At 43.1% G+C, this 16521-nt stretch overlaps 2 protein-coding genes across 2 annotated transcripts in view; both read right to left on the bottom strand.

The window, feature by feature from the left end:
• Window positions 1-816: 816 nt before the first annotated feature.
• Window positions 817-13577, bottom strand: C5H1orf35 (chromosome 5 C1orf35 homolog). The gene is made up of 9 exons (XM_072413016.1): window positions 13512-13577; window positions 12589-12687; window positions 12226-12376; window positions 10098-10143; window positions 9102-9184; window positions 7657-7729; window positions 6133-6215; window positions 5289-5408; window positions 817-2772 (listed from the first exon to the last, which is right to left on the bottom strand). The coding sequence occupies exons 2-9, from the start codon at window positions 12680-12682 to the stop codon at window positions 2514-2516; spliced, it is 909 nt and encodes a 302-aa protein (XP_072269117.1). The 5' UTR covers window positions 12683-12687; window positions 13512-13577; the 3' UTR covers window positions 817-2513.
• A 2570-nt stretch (window positions 13578-16147) lies between these two features.
• The window catches only part of MRPL55 (mitochondrial ribosomal protein L55), a 2752-nt gene continuing 2378 nt past the window's right edge, over window positions 16148-16521 (bottom strand). Inside the window, exon 4 of the mRNA XM_072413015.1 lies at window positions 16148-16355. Within this exon, the coding sequence (XP_072269116.1) occupies window positions 16203-16355 (153 nt within the window). The 3' untranslated portion in view covers window positions 16148-16202. The remainder of the gene's footprint in view (window positions 16356-16521) is intronic.

The raw sequence follows: 16521 nt of genomic DNA, 5'->3' as shown, positions 1-16521 counted from the left end.
GGTCCTCTCCCCGTGTCACTGTCTATCTGTCATCTGCAACCCCTATTTATTGTACAGGGCTGCATAATATGTTGGTGCTATATAAATCCTGTTTTAATAATAATATACCATGCAGCCATGGCTGGATTGCTTGTAGTGGCTGTGAAAAGAAAGCAGAACATCCCTAAGATATGTCAGGTCTAAAGTGAGATACCAGATAGAAAAAAAAAAATACTTCTTTGCAGGGATAGTACAGACAGGTCGGGGGCACTGCTAGACCCTGGTACCTCTACAGACAAGTGTGCCAACTAATATCTCCTTGCATGGGGTCAGTGTGCCATCGGCTTGTGTCTGGGTGTTGCTGCAAAGCCTCAGATTGCTGTTTCGTGTCACAATATGCAGGGTAAACCTGGACAATACCACCACAGTCACCAGCAAGAGAGAGAGCGCCACCTTGTCTATTCAGCTGCCAGGCAAGTATAGTTACCCCTCTGCTTGCTGCAGGATCACCAGCATGGGGGTGCTGTGCTGGTTAACGTTCAGCCTCTTGTGTTGCATGGAAGCAGCAGGAGGAACGGTCAGCATGAAGGTCAGTGATATAAAAGTTCTCTAGTCATCTGGTACACATAGCAGTTTGTTTTTAGGAGAAATTTCATAAATAGAGCCAAGTTACTATAGGAAGGCAAGGCTGACAACACCTCTTAGGATGCAGCAGAAGCAGCGTTGTCACTGCAGGAAGTTAGCCACTCGCTGAATATCTGCGAATTACCCGGCATTATTCTGAACTAGAAGCATTATAAAGAGAGACAAACATAGGAAATCTGCACTGCAGAGAGATAATAAAAATGTTTTTTTTTGCCTTTATTTTTCCCTGACATGACAAGAAAAGACACAGAAACAATTATTATAACATATAACGATTTTTTTTTTAACATTGCCAAATAAAATATTAAAAAAATGAAATTTGGTTGTACAATAAAATGAATGACGGCGTTCAATAAAACAGATTGCTCTGAAATTCTGAAGCTGTAACAGTTCAGGTTTCTTTGATCAAATTAAGTATTTTTTTCCTGGTGTTGGGTGGAATGTACTTATTGCCACATGAGCTGGGCATTTACTGCTAAAAAGCTTGATTTCCTCATATTAATATTATCATCTAGTATTTATATAGCGCTGACATATTACATAGCGCTGTACAAAGTCCATAGTCATGTCGCTAGCTGTCCCTCAGAGGAGCTCACTATCTAATGTCCCTACCATAGTCATATGTCTATAACACAGTCTCAAGTCAATTTAAGGGAAGCCAATTAACCGCATGTTTTTGGGATGTGGGAAGAAACCGGAGTACCCGGAGGAAACCCACACAAACACGGGGAGAACCTGCAAACTCCATGCAGATAGTGTCTGCATATAAATACTGTGTAATAATAATAATGCTGTGTTTTTAAAGATGCAATGCACAGCAGCAAATTACCCTGCATTGTGCTGCAGTGAACTAGTAAGACGCATAGGGCTGCCATTAAAAATGCAGCAAACCATTGCATGCGATGTGCATTTCCACATATATTATAGCAATGTACTGGGGTTATTTGACCAATGGAAAGGACTAAGGCTGGGTACACATGTGCAAATATTGTCTTTGGAAAGGATCTTTCAAGGCTGCATGATGCATGAATAAGTGCTGTAAATACAGCGTCCTTCTGATCTATAGGGAGGAAAGGGGGAAAACGATGGAACGGCCCCCAGGGGCGATTATTGGACAAGAATAATCTGACACATGTACGTAGCCTAAGACTTTCACGCCTTCTATTCTCATGAACCTGCAATGTATTTCAAGTGGAACCAATGTTTTACAAATGCTCGATCAGGACAGTCACAGGTGATGTCCCTGCTGCAATAATGTGTCTTACCTGCCTGATTGCTCTGGATTTCTGGCCTCAAAGCAGAGCTGCACATCATTGCTGTGTCAGCATTGGGTCTTAAGGTAAGCCAGCAATCCCAGCTGAATGATAAAGGATGAATGAACTCCTATGCAGGAGTTACGTCATCCAGCATGAACAATCAAAATGGCTGAAAATTGTCTTTGGGGGGAAAAAGAAATAAAATATGGTGGGCCCTGCGATGGAACGTAGATAGAGCCGTGCAGGTTTAGTTCGGCCCCAACCAAATTAAACTTAAATTTAAATCCACAAATAAAACAAAATACATTTATTGTAGAAATTCTAACATTGAGGTTTTTTTTTCTGCAAAGTTTCCATCATCTGAGCAGACGCATTTATTGCTTTTGTAGATTTCAGCTTCTCATTTCCATGAGCAGAACACACACAGAGTCATCATTAAACTCTGATTGCGCCTTGCCGGGGTGTCCGAGCGGTGGGAAGAGGACAACGTATTGCTTGGTAAAATCTGTAGCTGTTAATTGACAATTCTATAGAAGTGTCCCTGAGTCACAGAGCTTTATGAGAATCCCTGTGGCCAGCCCCACCACACGCACCATTCTTCTCCCCCATTGCCCTGCTGTGCTCCGGCCCCAATCAGTCGTCTGAGTCCGTGTCATGCCGCCGCTTGGCCTCACGTGGGGACTCCGATCTCCTCCTTCTCCTGCGTTCCCTGTCACGGCTGCGACTTCTTACCTTGGCGGGGGGTCGGGATGGCCGGCGAGGAGAGCTGTCGCTGGAAGAATGGGTGTCGTGGCGTTGTGCACTGGGCAAATCCCGGGCATCTGATGAATGGCTGTCAGCCCTGCAGGCTCCAGTGTGACGGGTCGATGATGAATTGCTTGCTTTTCTCCTCCTTTCAAAAGAATAAGACAGGGTGCTCTGTCAGTGGGGAACAACAAGGCCTTTGTCAGCCGGACTAAAAAATAAACAAAAACCACAAAAGGCTTCGGGGATGAGAAGAGAGGGGAAAAGTGCAGCCGTGTACAGGGCGGCCGGTGACAGGAAAGGTGACAATGGATTTCTGATGAGATAAATAAGGGGGCTCTACAATGTCACACTTGTTACATCTTCTGTCACACGCCAATGAAGACAAAAAGGAGACAATTCAGCTGTACTTAAATATTCAAGAGTGCTAAAAAGACAGTCCTAAGCAGTAAATGATTACGCATACAAGAATGCGGTATCCCATAGCAACCAGTAGATGTAACCCCAATTACTAAAATCTCACATAAGGCTTTAACTTTTTTTCAATTTTTTTAAACCTGCAGCTGCTGATATTTATATCATATTATAAAATTATAAAATAATCCCTGGTGATTCTGCCATTAAGGTCCTGGTATAGGGTGGCAACGCTCTGTCCCTGTCTACCTATTTAGATCCCGCGTTGTCAACCTGCCACCAGGATCCTGATGGCCACTTCAGCAGGTATTATACAAGGATGTTTTGCTGTTTTCACCATTAGGAAACCCACAATGAGAACTGGCGTGCTGCCATCGCTGAAATGCATGGAGACAGGAAGTTGCTTTGAGTGCAAGAGACCGACAGCATTGCATTGTTACAAAGGATGAAAAGATAGATTCTCCAAAAGATGGCATTGCTTAGAATTCCAGCACTTTAGAAAATTAAAAATCATTCAGTTTAAGGCTTTATGTGTTTTCCTGTGCTGAGTTCCCAGCACATTACGGGAGCTCCCACCATTCCTGCTGGGTCTGCACACCTGCTGTGCCCATTATTATTATTATTAATATTAATAAACAGGATTTATATAGAGCTAACATATTACGCAGCGCTGTACAATAAATAGGGGTTGCAAATGACAGACAGATACAGACAGTGACACAGGAGGAGTAGAGGACCCTGCCCCGAAGAGCTTACAATCTAGGAGGGGTTTCTCTAATGTTACTGAGTGCATCAGGAAAAACAGGACCCTAAAATAGCAAGGAACTTTTGAAGGTATCACACACATGGCCCCAAGACTTTTTTTTTAGAGCTGCCCCAACTCTCTGGAATGGTCTCCCTCGTCCTATTCGGCTTGCTCCAATTTCTGCTGATTTAAAAGAGCACTTAAAACCCAACGCTTCAACCTCACCTACCCGTCTTCTTCTGTCTCCTAAACCCTCACTACTTCCCACCATTCCATATCCCCCTCCTATGTGTGATACTTCTCCCACTTCCTAGATTGTGAATCCCTTCAGGGCAGGGTCACTGTCTGTATCTGTCTGTCATTTGCAACCCCTATTTAATGTACAGCACTGTGTAATATGTTGGCGCTATAGAAATACAGTTTAATAATAATAATAATAATAATAATGTTAATTTTAGACAATTTTCCTTCTATTTCTGGGACAACCTATACATTTATATTTCCTAGCTCCTTTGGCAATGGCCACCTGGACAAGTAGGACAAATCCTGAGAGTTTCTAAATTCCCTTCACTCCATCAAGACAAAAAAAGTATATTGAAACCCCACTGGCCCTATTGCTTGTATGTGACGTGTGAGTTTGTTTGGAGTCAATGAGGGCTGTGATTGGGTTAGGGGGTCTTACAATCTGTTTTCATGTTATATGAAGACACCAATGTGATTCAGAGGGTCACAGCTTTCCTTCCACAATGCTTAACTTTTTAGTTATTTATATTGAATAAAATGTGAAGAAGTAGGTTCATTACTGCAGAAGGGACAGGTGATGTCCCTTCTGCAAAAAAACAAACTCATTTGCCTAATTGCAATCTCTCCCCTTTTAGCACATGCAATGCCGGGGATGCTGGGAATAAAAACTCCCGTGCGCATGAGCAAGATTTGAATCATCTTAGCCTGGCTAATCAAGATGGCCGAGGTCCTGGGACCTGGAGGAAGAGCAGGTAAAGCTGGTCTGCATGCTCCGGAGCAGGAAGACATGAGTGTGATTAAAAAAAAAAAAATTGCAATTTTTTTTTTTTTTTTTACACCAAATGTCCCTTTTGTAATAAAAAAACCTGCTGGTCACAATTTTTTTATTACCAAGTTTAATAATTTAGCTCCTTTGCTGCTGAGAAATGTATAGAGCAATTCTAATCAGTACACTATACAAGAGCTCCCTCTAGTGGTACAGGACAAACAGCAGGCTGACTTATAGGGCATTAAAAACACCATCAGCTTTCACAGCATTCTGTTGTTCTTAAAGTAAGATATCAAAAAAAAAAAAAAACAGCAGCAGACTAAAGTGTGACCACGGGGGATGCAGAGCAGACCAGCGCGTGGCCCACGGGGGTGCAGGGCAGACCAGCGCGTGGCCCCCGGGGGTGCAGGGCAAATGAGTGCGTGACCATTGGGGTTAGTCACTGAGTGCAGTAACCATGCCTAGACGCACCCTGTTTTTGTTGTGTGCTCACCTATCATCTTCATCTGCTGATGATGAAGAATCAGCTCTTCGACGCTTTTCCTTCTTATGCTTCTTTTCTTTTTTCTTCTTCTTCTTTTTCTCTTTCTTAGCTTTTTTCTTAATCCCTGACCTGAAACACAAACGCTAACAATGACTGCAAGACCACGAGAACCTTTCTATAACCACACACTTTAAAGCTAGACAAAAACCCTATTTTTCCTAAATATAAAAACTTTCAGGTATTAATGTTTATTTGAATTTCCAGCTTCTAAATGCATTGCATTGAAACAACAGGTGTACAAATCCCTTCAGTTCATTTTCTTCATAAAGCAGGCGCAGCACTGAAAAGCCAATCCCCTGCCAGCATGCTGTAGAAAAGAGGCCTTACAATATGTGGGGAAGCATTGGACTCTATGCAGTGGTCTCACACAACCCTTGCTGGGTCAGTGACAGTACTCAAATCAGAATTTAATGATTACAAAGCTCCAGATGAGACTCCATAGAATGCGTCAGACTTTTGTATTTCCATATTAATGCTAATGTCTTTGAAATGCCTAGAAAGAAAAACTATGAGTAATGGGTAGGTGTACACAAAGTTGGCCATATAGCGTGTCTCTCTCTAGTGAGTCACTGTAAAGTGACCAAAGCACAGGTGCACTTTAAAGCCCCAGACACCGATAAGCATTGCATAACTAAAATACATAACCACCTCAATGAACCATAAGGGGGGCAATTCTCTCTTCAGAATATTGCTTGATGAGGCTTTTACAGCTCAGTTGCTTTTAGCACTGTGAATTGCCAACAAACAGGGAAGTAAGGAACCAGAGTGGCAGCCATGTTGGAAGTTCACTTACCTGGATGCTTTGTCTTCCTCTTCTTCTGCTTTTCTCTTCTCACTGTGTACCTCCTGCTGCTCTCCACCTTTATGCTGTGTGGACTAACCAGAAATAAAAAGGTTGGACAATGGTCATCAACCACAATTCATACAGAATAAATTATAGCAAAAATCCATTTAATTGAAAGCGTTGGAATAATCTTTCTTAAAGCCCCGCACCAGGCTGTTGTTAAACCTGGCCATGAGGTGGGAACCCGTACCTTTGGAGGACAGAGAGGTGTTGCTCGCTCATCCCGATGCTTTCTCTCTCCATAGAACAGAATGGCTCTGTGTGTACAGCTCCTATTCATGTATCTATCACTGGAAATGATCACAAAAGATCATTTCCAGCGACAGCGATTTAAGGTGGGTACACAGCCTAAACCAAGTTCTTACAAAAAGCAGCAGTTTCCTCAATCAGCCACGTAAACTCCTCATAGAGATCTGTTGCAGGTTTATCTGATGGACAGCTCAATAGTAAATAAGGAAGTGCGCACAGCAAGCTGACAACAGTGCTGTGAAGTGCAGACGCATAGCGTTGTCAGCCTGAAACAGGAAGTATTGCCACTGCTGTAAGGATCTCCAGAATGAAAACATTCACAAGAATCAATTTGTTTATAAAAATTTTATTGCTGTAGTGTTAAACCCTCTCTGGCACTTTCCTCACCACTCTGTGATCCAGGATGCTTTGTAGGGTGAAAGATGTTCATTTCCTTTGAGCTTAGGGTGTCATGGATCTGCCCCCGGGGTGCATCACCCCTCTACTGGAGTTAAAATGATCTGTTCTTAATATTAGAAGGCAGCTCGGCCTTGGAGAAGAGGCAAAGAACCAGAGGTGAGGACCCTACACAATCACTTAACCTGACAAACATGGCTGGGTCCCAGGTTTGAATCTCAGCCAGGACACTATCTGCATTAAGTTTGCAGGTTCTCCCCGGGTTTGTGTAGGTTTCCCCTGGGTACTCCGATTTCCTCCCGCATCCCAAAAACATTGAGTTAGGTTAATTAGCTTATCCCCAAAACTGACCTTAGACTGTATGGAATAGACATATGACTATGGTAGGGACATTAGATTGTGAGCTCCTTTGAGGGAGGCCCCTGTATTGTGACTCAACATTTCAGTAATCGCCCCAAAACAGCCGGGTGGTTACTGAAAAGTGCTGGGTGGTGCCCCCGGCTTAAAAGGGGCTGGGGAGAACACTGGAGTCACTCATTCCTTTCATTCCTGCGGCTGGTTTATCCTCATAGTGGCTCCCAGCAGGCCAGAAGAGCATTAGTCCCCAGCCAGAGAAATAAACTGGCCAAGAGGCAGGCAGATTTCAGAGCCGTACAAATGAAAATTGAGATACGTGGCTCGTGGTCGCTCAATGGTCTGCCACTAAGCAACTGAGATTGCTGCATATTTTCTATTTTCTCTAAATGTGACAAAACTATTAGTGCAGAATTCACAACACAATTCCTAATAAAAGGGCAACTCTGGAACCAATAAAGAGTAAAGACTTACAGTGAAGATGGAGAAACCCATTTTAGTGGCTTCCTTGTCCTCCTTGGAGAGCATCATCTGAGCAGAGGCGACGCTGCAGGGACAGAAATGAGAATGAAGTCAGTAAAGAGACCCTGTCAGCCTGTAATTCTCATTTATTATCAGTGCATTTGAAATGGTATTTACCTCTGAATAATGTACAGCGCTGCGTAATATGTTGGCGCTATATAAATCCTGTTTAATATAATAATAATAACCTCTCTTGTATTTATATCAAAAATCGTGGGACTTGTGACGTCTTATAAGTCATTTCATTTAGAGCTGTCATTTATATTACACGTTATCAGTGTTTCTCTTCCTTTTAACATGGGAGAACCCTTGAAATAACTTTCTTCAGGTAACTGCTTCTATAATTATTATATCCACAGCTCACAGTATATTAGTGTGGTGGTCAGTGGGAAGAATTCCTCTTACATTGCTGGCTATAGGGAAGAATGTCACCCTTACAGATCACTGGTGTCACTTACACTGACCTGAGAGGTACAAACTGCTCATTGCTCAAGGAACCCCCAGCAACGTCTGGAGGAACCCTGGTTGAGTATCTCTGCTATAAACTATTCCTTGATATTTCCCTCCCAGACGCTACATAAAAGATGAGAAGAGGAAATGGCCCAGTGCATACAGTATATGGAAATGAAAAAAAAAAAAAGAAGACGACATGTAAGGAGGAAGGGGGACAAAACAGGGAACGATTTTCCCTGTTGTGGTCGATTTCTTTGGTAAGTTAAGAGGTAAGTGAATAAAAATCATCAATGGAAAGGAAAAGCACTGCAAGAAAGTATTTAAAATACTCGATTATCCTGTGCAGTGTTCACCCCCAGCTCTTTCCTGGCAATAATGAGCTTAGTGCTCGGGACAAAGTAACGTCTATGCGATAATGAGTTTACTCATCAGTGGCCACCCAATGGGCAAAAAGGGCATCTGGGAACCCCAAAATTCCAATGGTAGAGATGGCAATGGCAAGGAAAGAGCCTGCATTGTACAATGCTGGAGAAGGGCACACATGGTTAGTATATGTGTTGTAGTGTGCAAATGGCCACCTAGCACATTGGGGTGTATTTACGCTTTTAATTTGTGGCAGGGCTGCTTTAAAGGGGACATTTCATAATTGTACAAGTCTGTATGAGAAAACGCCTGATACTCCAGCAACAATGTCATTACAAATTAAGTTGCTTTCACACCCAGCCGTTCTCCCTGCACCTCCATCATTTACAGGCCATTGGGTGGCCACTTATGGTGTAAATGTTCAGTTTTGTTTGGTAGTGCACTGCCGCTCAACCCGAATTATAAGCCAAAAAAAAGCAAAGATTTGAGAAGTTTACTATTTTCTGGACAAAGTTCAAACATTTGGCTTATACTGAAGGTAAAGTCGATTTATAAAACTTGCCCAGAATTAAAACAATTACCTCGAGCTCCCCAGGCCACGAACACGGTCCACGCTGCGCTCATCCCTCTCTGTGCCTTCCCGCTTGCAGGCCTCAGCAAACTCCTGATGGTAGCAAAGAACTAACTTTAATAACACATTTAAAGAATATATAAAGCCAAAAACTTGTTTTGAATACAGTATGGATAGGCTGAGGAAGGGTTTTTGCTGCAGGTGACCTGCTAGGTGTCAGACAACAATATTAACCTAGGGGCATTACCCCTAAGTAATCTATCCAAAAAAAATTAATGCATGCTGGAACTTGTACTGTGCCATGGCTTTGGCTACAGCTGGCTGTGTTAAAATTTTTGACTGCTATTCGAGGCTCCTTTAGAGAGATTTGTCCTCTGATTAATATTATTATTAATAAACAGGATTTATATAGCGCCAACATATTACGCAGCGCTGTACATAGGGATTGCAAATGACAGACTAATACAGACAGTGGTACAGGAGGAGAGGACCATTCCCCGAAGAGCTTACAATACAGTAGGTGAGGGAATTTCACACACAATAGGATGGGAGATATGTAGTGCTGGGAAGTAGTGATGGCTTCAAAAGACAGAAGAAGACGGGTAGGCAAGTTTGAAAAAATGTGTTTTGAGTTCTCTTTTAAATGAGCAGAAAGTAGGAGCAAGCCTGATAGGACCAGGAAGACCATTCCAGAGAGCCGGGGCAGCTCTAGAGAAGTCTTGTAGCCGTGCGTGTGATGAGGTTATGAGTGAGGAAGTCATTAGTAGATCATTGGAGGAGCGGAGAGAGCGGCAGGGGGAGTATTTTTTTACCAAGTCAGAAATGTAAGTGGGACAATAACTGTGGAGGGATTTGAAGGCAAAGCACAGGACGTGTTTTCAAAAATGCATGTGACAGCAAGGAAAATGAGTGAAGATGGATCTTTTGCAGTTTAATGTGAGAGCAATGATCCATCTACACGTAAGCTGAGAAGCAGAACAAGATGATTTTTTGGTCAGTTGCTCACCTCTTTACTGAGACCTTTTGGCTGACGCTTCACTGTCTTGTAACCTCTGTAAAAAGAAAACAAAGGTGTGAGAATAAAGCAGCACAAATTAGTGTGCCTCAGTTTTAGAATAGTGATCTATGTTAGTCTGCAGGTAAATAATTCCTTCTGCTCCAAGTCATATAATCAAGAATATTAATCATCGGGTTACCCTAAGACCAAGGAAGAAAGAGATTTTATGTCATTCAGGGAGGGAGGGTGTGAGATTGAAGGCCTTTCCAGCAATATTGACAGCATTCCACATGCCAGTCCTACCCTCTACCAAACACTGGCAGTTTTTTTTTTTTTTATTATTACACGTTTGCCCCCCCCCCCCCATTTTCTTTATATATTATTACTATTATTAATACAGTCGTTATAAAGCACCAACATATTACGAATCGCTGTACAAAGTCCATAATTATATTACTGTCTCTCAAAGGAGCTCACAATCTAATGTCCCTACCATAGTCATATGTCATTAATACAGTCTAAGAGCAATTAGGGGACAGCCAATTACCCTAACTGTATGTTTTTGGAATGTGGGAGGTAACCAAAGTACTCGGAGGAAAAACACACAAACACGGGGAGCACCTGCAAACTCCATGCAGATAGTTTCCTGGTCGAAAGTTGAACCTGGGACCCAGCGCTGCAAAAGAGTGCTAACCACTGAGCCACCATTCTGCCCTTTGCACTGTATCCTTATACCTCCATACTTCTCAGTCTTCACCTATGAGAGGGAAATGCATGCTTTGCCTTCCTGCGGACACTTAGGATACCTTTGTCACAAAACCCAGAGGACATTACCCATTACCTATATATCTCACTGCTGGCATACTATGTCTGTACATGAGTGTGATACGGCATTGTGTCACCGGGGGACTCTCTGCAAGAACCAGGAAGACAGCCAGCACCCTATCAGGCAATATGTTGGTATGGTACGAGCCCTGTACTAGGAGAGATGAGGCCTGGGCTGGACACACTGGGCTTGTAATTATATTCATCTAACATAACAAAGCTATAATATTACTGGGTATTGGACGCTTATTTTTAATGGTAGGTGCAAGCTCTCTTTTATGGCAAAATGCCCAAACTTAAGTGGAAGATAACTTTTTATAATTAAAAGAAAAAACAACAAAATAATCCTCTCTATCAATTAACTTCCGGTCATTTACTATACAGTACTCTCCCCAGTACCTTTTAGCTAGACACACCACCAGGCACTTTTCAGTAACCACCTGGCTGTTTTTCGCTGGTTACTGAAAATCGCTGGGTAGTGCGCCCAGCTAGAAGCAGCCGAGGAGATCGCTGTATAGTAAATGACTCGGAAGGAAAAGTTGGGTCACAATACAGGGGAGTTTGACAATTTGGGGAATAATGCAAAGATGATAGAATAATGGGACATACAAGGGCGGTAGAGAGCTGACAGAACCACAGGGGCTACTGGATTGCAACAACTACTGGGAACACTAAATTTGTCATGTGTTGCCTCCCCACGTTTGACCACCTGCACTACAAATAGACTCTGCTGTATAACTTCCGAAGCCAGGCTATCATGTCATAAAGACACTGACCAGGGCCCAGAATATTAGTGCAAGCTATGTGTGCCGTGCAATGGAGAGGTAAGGACAACGAAAAGAGAACAGGGCCCCGGGTGTCACTGAACCATCAAAAGAACCCCCCGAAAAAGGGATTTTTTTTTTGTGTGGGGGAGAGAGAGGTTGTTGGCTCACTGGCAGGGAGTGTTGGTTTGGAAAAAAGATCTTCTTTATTTGTGGTTAGCACTCCGGAATTTGCAGCGCTGGGTCCCAGATTGGAATCACAGCCAGGACACTATCTGCATGGAGTTTGCAGGATCTCCCTGTGTCTGTGTGGGTTGCCTCCCACATTCCAAAAACATGCAGTTAAGTTAATTGGCTTCCCCCCAAAATTGACCTTAGACTGTAATAATGACATATGACTATAGTAGAGACATTAGATTGTGAGCTCCTTTGAGGGACAGCTAGTCACATGACTATGGGCTTTGTACAGTGCTGCGTAATATGTCAGCACTATATAAATACTGTGTAATAATATTAAAAATAGAACCAATGACATGACAGATACTCACAGTGCAGCCATCATGGCTTCCTCCTCCGCCTGCTTCACTGCGGCCAGCTCCTGCTCTCTGCTGATTGGCTCCCCTGTATGTTTTTGCTTGGCATACCAAGTCAGGTCTTTGCCCTTCTGCCACCTTCCCACCGGGGCCATTAGCGAGTTCCCTGCGCAGAAAGAAACAGATTATTCAGGGGACACACAGGGACCACTTCTCACATTGGGTGATTTAAGAGAACCTGTCACTTCACGCTTGATGGCCTGTTTGCTCTTTTTCTGTCCTACATGATTATTATTTAGGTAAAGTGACAAGTTCTCTTTAGGATGATAAAATACAAATGTGCCGTGCTGTCTGGGGATGCGGCCATTCTCCAATTACCGAGATAGTTTTCCCGCTGTTTATCCATCTTGACATCTTCCCAGTTGAACTGGTCCTGTCCACCCCGGACGCCTCCTCTGGAGGAACCGAACATGGTGACTGCAATGGAGGAGAATGACAGAAGAATCAGATAATGGGGGACAAATGCACCTTTATTAATCTTAATATTAAACAGGATTTATATAGCGCCAACATACTACGTAGCGCTGTACATTAAAAAGGGGGGCAACCCCCTAAATAACATTGTTTGATATTTTGCCCCTCCTGTAGAAGGGGCTCAGGTTCTTCTTACCTTCTCCACAGCTTTATTCATAGTCCAGGCTGGGTGCCTACATCCTGTGTGCCCAGCCTGGCGTTTATTTGGCCATTACATGTAATAATGTGATATTCGTCTATTGTAGCAGCAGAGCTCGTCTGGATCTACCATGCTGATCATGATCACGAGCTAGCAAGGATAGGAGTGTCAGCTGAGGGACAGAGAGAGGAGCTCATCAGTCTGCTGCTACTCCTTTCACTATCCAATCACAAGCTGAGGGGCTTCAGTATGGACACAGCTGTGCTGTATGACTGACTTGTGTAAAACTCAGGCCTGGATAGATAGGAATGCTTTGTCTGTGAGTGGTGACAGGGCCTCTTTATGGGTCACTTTACCTTTTGCTGAAAAACTTTTTTTATTTTTACCTAAAGTACAGCAAAGGGTGAGCAGCTCTAGGCCTTTGGTGTGACTACAAGTCCCAGCAAGTCACCCAGTCACCTCCCTTGACACTCAGTTTATACTTCTGTATATCACACATTATATGAGTGTTACACATATAAGATTGTCACACATGATATCTGTAAACATTGCTCTATTATTACACCCCATATGGTAAATAATTATCAGGGCAGAACTCATTCCAACACACATTCACCCACCAACCTACCGTACAAGTTCCTCAGAGTCCGAAGAGAAACAACAAAACACAATTACTTCCGGTAACCACATGAGGGAAGGATGAGAACGGCGCACCACTCACGTAGGCGGTAGAGGAAGCCTAGCGGCCATTTTTGTTATGGGCAAATCAATATCTAATAACATGGATATGCCTTAATTCATACGGACAGACTGGGAACTAAACACGAATCACGTGACTTCTAAAGACAGGGGAAATACGGCGGCCTTTTTTGTTGTGGGCATATCAAATTGACTAACCTGGCACTGCTAAGGGCGTAATATTGGTCAAATGACCACTACAGAGAGGCAGTTTTTGTTGCGGGTAAAGTAAATTTGCTGAACTCGCACTACTAAGGTAATGACTAAGGGCTAAGTATTAGTCACATGACTTGTAGAGGGAACGTGGCGGTCATTTTTGTCGTGGGCAAGGTAAATTTGCTAGGCTTGAGACTAGAGGCCCGTGTTCTGGTAATGTGACTGTTACAGGAGGCCATTTTTGTTGTGGGCAAGTCAAACATTTTTGCAGTCTGCTGTGTAGGATACATAACAGAGGCATTAAACATGGAGATTATATGTCCATTTATTAGATTTTATGCATGTTGTTCACCTGTAAAATCTTCATCTGTGCAGACATCCCTAAAACCTAAAACTGATGAGGGGCGCTGCTTTCTTGGATGTGATCCCAGCAGCCCCAGCAGGCTCAGAGCTGTGTCTGACTCAAATGACATTCTGTAGTATTCACTTCATCTCCTATATAAAAGGTTATGCAAGGAGGTGAAGAGAGGGGCTTAGGAGCTGGGCCAGCATAGACAGAGGGGGGGGGGTGGGGGGGTCTATGCTGGAAGATTTTAGGGACATTGCAAGTGACTAGAATGTATTGTATAGAAAATACAGCAAGTAAACATTTAAAGCATTTGTATTATGCACCCATGGGCCACATTTTGCTGACGGGGTCTCTTCTAAATCCATCTTCCCCCTTTTCCCTTTCTCCACTTTCAAACATCCCATACACTGTCTTTTTACATTAGTTCCTTATAGATTCCCTCTTACTGGCACTTTTTAAATTTAGTGCATGTTTAATGCAGTCCTGCTGCAGGTATTCGCATTCAGCCGTTCCCTAAAGATTTCTCTTGGAATGAATAGATATCATTTTTTCCCTTTACTTCATCCGACGTTTGCTTGCGGCTGCATTGCATTGTGGTAATCCCAACAGGCAATTTATTAACCACCAATCTGAACATTTCTAAAATGCTGCAGAAATCTTTGGGGAGCCCAAAGCTGCTGGTCAGTTGTGTCTGCTTTGCTTGGGCGTCCTCAAGTCATATTATATCTCCACATTAGAAACCCGTTCACCTAAATGTGCTGCTATAAGATCCTGGGAACCCCAAACTGACATCGCTAACATCTGGTGTCCTATAGCATATTGTGCTCTGTGTACCCACTGAATTTGATTGACATTCTGGTTCTTGGATATTTGCATTGGCTATCACGATATAAAAATTCCCCGAAGAAGCAGTTTTATTCAAGAAACGCGTCGCCACTAATAAAACCTTGGCTTTTTTTATGTATTATGTGTAATGTTTGTAGACCATTTATTTGTTTTATCAAATTGTTCAATATTTTTACATTATGTGAAATAAAAATGTCTTTTAACATATTGATATGCCAGTAATTCCTTACTTACGTCTTGATACCCTTGGGGTAAATTAGTACTTTGCTATTGGTTGTTTGTCTGGGGATATCACGGGCAGCATGGTGGCTCAGTGGTTAGCACTCTCGCTTTCGCAGCGCTGGGCCCCAGGTTGGAATCTCAGCCAAGACACTATCTGCATGGAGTTTGCAGGTTCTCCCTGTATTCACGTGGATTTCCTCCCACAACCCAAAAACATGCAGTTAGGTTAACTGACTTCCCCCCAAAATTGCCCTTTGTATTAAAGACAAATGGCTATGGTAGGGACATTAGATTGTGAGCTCCTTTGAGAGACAGCTAGTCACATGACTATGGACTTTGTACAGCACTGCAGATTATGTTGGTGCTATATAAATACTGTGTAATGATCATAATAATTGCTGTTGCCTCTCTTTGTAGTTCTCTCCATTTCACCTGAGAATTAAATTATTCTCCTGTGCTTAGCCTTCAAATCCCTCCACAGTTCTTGTCCCACCTACCTTTCTGCCCCAACAGAAAAATTCCCCCCTAGCCGCTCTCTTCGCTCCTCCAATGACTTACTAATGACTTCCTTACTCATAACCCCATCACACACACGGCTCCAAGACTTTTCTTAGCTGCTCCCACGCTCTGGAATGGTTTTACTCATCCTATTCGGCTTGCTCCTTTCTGCCCATTTAAAAGATCTCTGAAAACCCAGCGCTTCAACCTCACCTACCCGTCTTCTTCTGTCTCCTAAACCATCACTGCTCACCCACCATTCCATATCCCCCTCCTATTGATACTTCCCCTTCCTTCTAGATTGTAAGCTCTTCGGGGCAGGATCCTATCCTCCTCCTACAAAACGCTCACCAAAGCAGCCTATTGGGAACCCTGGATCCAGCGATGCTGCCCTACAGATGTAGTGTGAGGGGTCCCTGATCAGTACATCTCTCCAGCTTATCACACCGATACAATTATTGCTGTAAATAGAAAAATCTTTATTATACACGTCACAATTCACAATGAGGTTTATTTCTTCTTCCAGAATTTCTTGTATTGGTCTAAGCTGATGTCGGTAAAGATGTCCTTCTCCTTCTTTTTTTCCCCCTTCTTGGCCTGGTCCCTGAGACGCTGACGAGCCTTCCGCTCTTCTTCAGAGAGGGTGGTGATATCGATGGGCATCTGCGGAGAGACCACAAGACACTGAGCCAGTCCCATCAGTCTCTGTACAGAGGAGCTGACACTCTAATGTCCCCCCACAGTCACATACTATTATTATACATTTATATAGCTCTGACATATACCATAGTGCTGTACAGAGATCACTGAGCCAGTCCCATCAGTCTCT

This window comes from Pyxicephalus adspersus, chromosome 5 (genome assembly GCF_032062135.1).
Source record: "Pyxicephalus adspersus chromosome 5, UCB_Pads_2.0, whole genome shotgun sequence".
NCBI classification, from domain to species: Eukaryota; Metazoa; Chordata; class Amphibia; order Anura; family Pyxicephalidae; genus Pyxicephalus; species Pyxicephalus adspersus.
The sequence above is the reverse complement of the archived record's forward strand: the minus strand, read 5'-3'. Positions and strand labels throughout refer to the sequence as shown.